The 5543-nt window shown below is 49.3% G+C and overlaps 1 protein-coding gene across 1 annotated transcript; it reads right to left on the reverse strand.

Moving 5' to 3' along the window:
• Nucleotides 1–3684: 3684 nt before the first annotated feature.
• Nucleotides 3685–5170, reverse strand: MIND_01136400 (ATP-dependent DNA helicase; the record flags this gene model as incomplete). Its single annotated transcript, XM_037367907.1, has 6 exons — nt 3685–3723; nt 3765–3884; nt 3933–4143; nt 4188–4323; nt 4374–4430; nt 4480–5170. 6 exons carry the CDS (start codon nt 5168–5170, stop codon nt 3685–3687), a joined length of 1254 nt encoding a protein of 417 aa, XP_037215739.1.
• Nucleotides 5171–5543: the final 373 nt, after the last annotated feature.

The following is a 5543-nucleotide window of genomic DNA, read 5'->3' on the forward strand; positions in this document are numbered from 1 at the left end:
CAATGGGTATCACACCTTCTTCAAGGCCATCGAAGGCAGGGAAAGTACTGTGATGAGGCTTGAATAAAACGACCGCTGGTGGGTATTTCAAGATGGTATCACCTGTGATTGGATCTTCCTGGAGCGGCAGAACCTCTCGATAGTCGAGGACGATGTCCTTTACGATCCCTCCGGTGCCGTTTGCTAGCTCTGCTTCAGTAGAGATATTCCACAGTACCATTGCTTCCATACCAACTGCAATTTGAAGGTGGTCCGACAAGCGATTGGCTTTCTTGGTACTGGTACTGGCCACGGCTAGCCTTTGCCAGGCGTTCAACTGGCCTTGACCTTTGTTTGCTCGATCCTCGCTTGGTGAGCGATATACCCGGTGCCCTGTTCGCGCTGTATGTTTTCTCAGTGATTGAGTGTTCCACAGCGTCCTTGCACTGTGACGTGGAGTAACCAGATATGCCTTGTCCCAGGGGAGAGATTTCCAGTCCACTGGAGTGCTCTTCGGGTTATCGACACGCAGAGTTTCCAACAAGTCCACATCTTCGGCAGTGCATGCGCCGATGCGAAGCCGCTTGAGCAGCGCCATCCAGCTAGGATCTGTGATTCGCCGCTGTTCAGTCAAAGTGACCACGGTTGTAAACTGTCGGTAGAGTATTAACCCTTCGCTGCATACTTGTGAGTCGCCGTAAAATAAAGCTTGTTGAATACTGCCAACTGGAGGGAATTGGTGAAGATCTCCGACCAATATCACATTGACGAGGCCAAACGCGTCCGATGGGAGTGCTTCTTTGCTATCTTGCTTAATAACGCCCATTATTTGTGAGAGAAGGACTAGGATTTTCTTGGTGAGCATTGAAAATTCATCAATGACTAGATACTTGATCGGACCGATGTTTCTTTTGCGCTTTGCTTGCGTCAAATCCGACCCTCGAGGTTTCGTGTCGCCGAAACCAATACCAGCCCAGCTGTGAATGGTTTGTCCCCCAAACATGCTTGCCGCAACTCCTGTGGTACCTGTTAGTGCTAGCATTTCCCGAGCACGAAGTTGGTCAAAGGTTTTAGCAATCGCACCAAGAACAACTGTTTTTCCGGTCCCTCCTTCTCCGCGGATGATCATTAGCAACTGTTTGGGATTTCCGCCAGCCAAAGTCTCGCGAAGGTGGTCCGTGACAATGTTGTGAGCTCGTCGTTGCTCTTGGTTTAACGCAGGCCCAGTTGTCTCCGAGGAAGAAGGAGTTATGTCAGTGATTGTGCCCAAGTTGCGTCCTTGATCACTAGAAACTGGAGGGTCAGTATCCATAGAGTCGGAAAGCTGCATGACGTTCGTGTCGCCCATAGTCAACGGCGCCTGTTCCGTGAATGCGTCACTCTTGATATATGCAGCTACTTTTTTGCCCCATTCTGCGTATGTTGACATATCTGCTAGTGTTGCTTGACGAGCGGGAGGTCGAGGAGCAACTCGTGTATACTCCTCAGAGAATATTCCTTCTCGCATGGCGATATCGAGGGCTTGCTGGCCATATAAACGCTCTCGGGGTCCTTGACGTGCCTGCCGAGCACGTTCTATCTCAGCCTCGGTTGGTTCTTCCGCCATGGAAACCGTTGAAGCAGCTCCCTGAGTATTTGCTGACTGGATGACGTGATCTGACGTCCTTGAACCCTTCGCAGACTCTGACAGATCCTTCTGGCGACGAGTAGCGTGATCTATGCATTCGTAAAAATACTGGATATTCATCAGGATCTGGTGTTGCTCCTTTGTCGCGCTGAGTGTAAACTTTTCAAACGCAGCGGTAAAAGTAGGTTCTCCGTCTGGCAAGTCTCGCATAGAACGCCACGGTTTCAAAAGCATCAGCATTTGTGCACTGTAATACTCACCAGCCAACCCGTCAGTTTTCCGTGCAAACCATTGTCCGATAAAATGCAAATTGACTTCCTGGTTTTTTGCTCGGAAGATGCGACAATGACCTTTTCGCTTCGCTCCTTCACGGTAGGGTACGCGAACGCTAGGAGGTCTCCCGCCCCTGTTCCGGATGGGTAACGGTTTCGTTGCCATTGGAACATCGTCAATATCCATGGCATCTTCTTGCTGCGTCGTTGGAATAGGCGCAGGTTCTGGTGGAGCGTTGGTGTCTGTGGCTTCGGCTCGGCCCCCCGGCCGCTCGGCCGCTTCGGCCGGCCGGCCGGCCGGCCGGCCGGCTTGCCGGCTTCGGCCCGGCCCGGCCCGGCTTCGGCTTCTGCCTCTACTTCTGTTTCGGCTTCTGCTGTCCTCGATTGTGGAGTGTTAAGTAACTTGCCATCGTATGTGAGAGTGAAATAGTCGTAGAGATTCATGTTTTCCAACTGGTCGCCACGGTCCGTGTACTCTTTGAGTTGATCCTTCAAAATGAATGTTCCATCTGCATTGCGTGTCAATGTAGATCTTTCGTTCTGTTCACTGGGTCAGACTTATTCTTCAAAATAACATACAACATACAGGTTCGTCTTCTGTCATCTCTGCAGTCATTGTGGAGAGTGACTCATTGCTTTCGCTGTGAAATGTCAGTGCTAAGTTTGCGGGTCAATGACAAAACCTACGAAACAACCATAAGATTTGGAAATACCCGACGCAGTTGAGCTGTCATGCGGTCCCAATAAATTCGAATAAAGGTGTGAGAAATGTACCGATCTCCCCAGCCCATCAAGTACCCTGCAACTTCGGGTCCGCTAAATTCTTGTTGGCGGTTGAGTACATTCGCACACGCTTGAACCAGACGTTTGTTCTTGTCCAGGTTGCACGTTTGTCTTGCGCTGAGTTTTTCCTGGAATTGGATAGCTTTGGCCATCAACGCTGAAGCGTTGGCTGCTTGGATTTGGCGCTTTGCGATGTACAATGTGATGTAGAATGTGATATCTTTGGTATCACCTCCATTGGTGATCAGCTTCATGTCGTGGTTGGACCTCGTGATTTGCAGCAGTGTTGGATTCCAAGCGTTGATGAAGCGATACAATCGCTTTGGCCCCCAGTCTCCTGTCTCTGTGACCCAGTCGTCTTCGGCGGTACGCCATGGTGCTCTTCGTTTGCACACAAAACGACCATTCTTCACTTTGAGACAAGTTTCCGGCTTGCAATCATGAATTTGCACCACACGTGCAAGACGGGCTTCAGCAGCAGCAGCCCGAGCCGGGTAATTTGGCTTTCGTGGATCTTCGGGGCGAGAAAATGCGATATTTTTCTTGGCTGGCAGCTTCATCAACGTGTCTCCCGTGGTTCCAGCGATATGTGCCCGCATGTTCCTCGATATGAACGCGCGCATTTTTGCTCGAAATTGTTCCGATAACAAAGCCTCCTTCATCATTTGGGCCGTTGGTGCACCACGGAGCCAGAAAAGGACATGAAAATGCAGAGATCCACGTGCTTGGGCTTCCACTGTTCCGATGTAACCGTTCACATAGCCTACTATGCCGCAACGGCGTTCAATCCCACCGCGTGTATTCACTTTGATGCCAAAAACCTCTTCTAAAATCACTTGAATAAACAAGTGAAAAAATTCAGCGGAAGCGAAGGAATCACCCGCAATAGTTTTGAGACGAAAGTCGCTGTCTGGGCCTGCTGTCGCCATGAAATTGTCAAGATCGATTTCTACCCCAGCCAGGACTTGCGCAATGGGATCGGCAGTGTCGGAAAGATTGAAGGTTGCCCAGATTGTTGGAGGATTAAACCGCAAAGACATTCCCCAGACTTGGGCGCGAATGCTAATTCGGCTCTCATCGGTACCCATAACCCGCGCACGAACTGCTGTAATGTGTTTGCGAAAGGCCAATATGGTTGGGTTACTGATTCCTTGTTTGCGCTCTTCTTCCTTGCTCGCTTTTATAAAGTCTTGTGCCGTCAGTCTTTGGAAGGCATCTTGGTTCTGAAAAAAAGTCTTGAAATCCACCTGTATGCATGCTGAGCGACAGACCTCTCGCTTCACTTGAACCCCGAAGGCTTGGAACATGAAATACAAGTCCTTTCGAAAACGCCCATCGTCATACTGCAGTGCCCATCGAACATGTTCTTCATACGACACTTTGTCCTGACGATCGACCTCAATCCCGCCAAGGCCATATGGAAAGAGGAGAGGAAATGTGCCGAGGAGATGATTTTGCGTCTGATGGTCCACCCGTTGTTCGCTGACCATTTACTTCTCGTGGATATTCATTCACAAAATTATTACCCGGGACGGACCGCGTACTTGCGAATCTCTTCCGGAGCTAGGTTGTTCACTGCTGCACAGAATAACTCTTCACTGTTGATGGAATCAGCGGATATATCGACAGCTCCATGAGGTTGGAGAGGAATAACATCGCATTCTAGTCGTTGTGTCAATATGAAGGAAGTCAGATTATTGAAGTTTGCTCACCATAGTTTTCATCTTTATTGGTATTTTCATTGTCTAAACTATCCACCGGTAACAAATCTGAAGAAAGAGAGAGTGAAATGACAGATACTTCACTAGGATGACTTACCATGTCGCTGGCCAAAGTCGCGTTCTTCCGCTTCAATGACCTGAGCATCTCCACCATCATCCACATTGGATGGTACATAACCACCATGTTCACGAGCGATAACCGATTCGTCCTCTGTATATCGCGCCGTTGTTGTAAGTTCCTCTGGTACGTCTTGTTCAGGGAGTTCTGAAAGGCGTTCCAAAGAAATTTCGATGTTGGCATATAATGGGTTGTTGGCCTGAAGCCACACCAAGGCGTCATGAACCCTTCTTCGTTGGACCTCGAACATCTTCGGAAGAACAAACAAAGGAACATTTTTTGCCCCGACGAACGTAACAGAAATCGTTGCAGCCAAAATACCGATAGGACGAGGCATTATGTTACCGGTAACCATTTCCTCGATAAGGCTGGGATTCAGTCGATAGGTCGAGACGTTGCCGCGTAATCCAGTTTTCATGGTGTCGATGTCCCAGGAGTCGCTGCCGGCCTTCTTTGGGAAAAGCTTGACAACGAAAGCCACTGGGAAATACAGCCCAACAAGCAGTAGTTCAGGCAGGTTGAGAACAGACAACACAGACGGAACTTGGCCAATCCACATGTTATTCGCGAGGGACAATGGAGGGCGCAATCGAAGAACCAGTTTGGCGCGACATTTGAGACATAAGAAATGAGGAGGAGCTTGACAAAGGGCTGGTTGGTGAAGGAGCATGCCTTTATAAAGAATATGGGCACGATGTGGATGTGTTGGCGCCAAAAAGCTGGGGTTGGGAATGTCGTCTGGTTCGCACACGACCAACTCCCGAAGAAATAATCATCGAGCACAAACAAGACAGACCCCCTTCTTCAGTGCCGCATTCCCAGTTCGCTCAATGGCCCTTAAGTAGATTCTCAGTGACTTGCCGATGAACGAGAAATACCTACCGTGCAATGCAATCATGCAAGACACTGTCGTCCACTGACTGAAGAAAAGGTCCCTCAATCAAGGCTTGAAGGTCCCCTTCATGTACGTTTCGAGTAGGTTCGACAATTTCAACAACTTTTTCGTCGTTTACGTGGTCGAGAAGATAGATCGTTTTTCGGGC

This window comes from Mycena indigotica, assembly GCF_014461135.1.
Source record: "Mycena indigotica strain 171206Taipei chromosome Unknown Mind.scaff0010, whole genome shotgun sequence".
Classification (NCBI taxonomy): Eukaryota; Fungi; Basidiomycota; class Agaricomycetes; order Agaricales; family Mycenaceae; genus Mycena; species Mycena indigotica.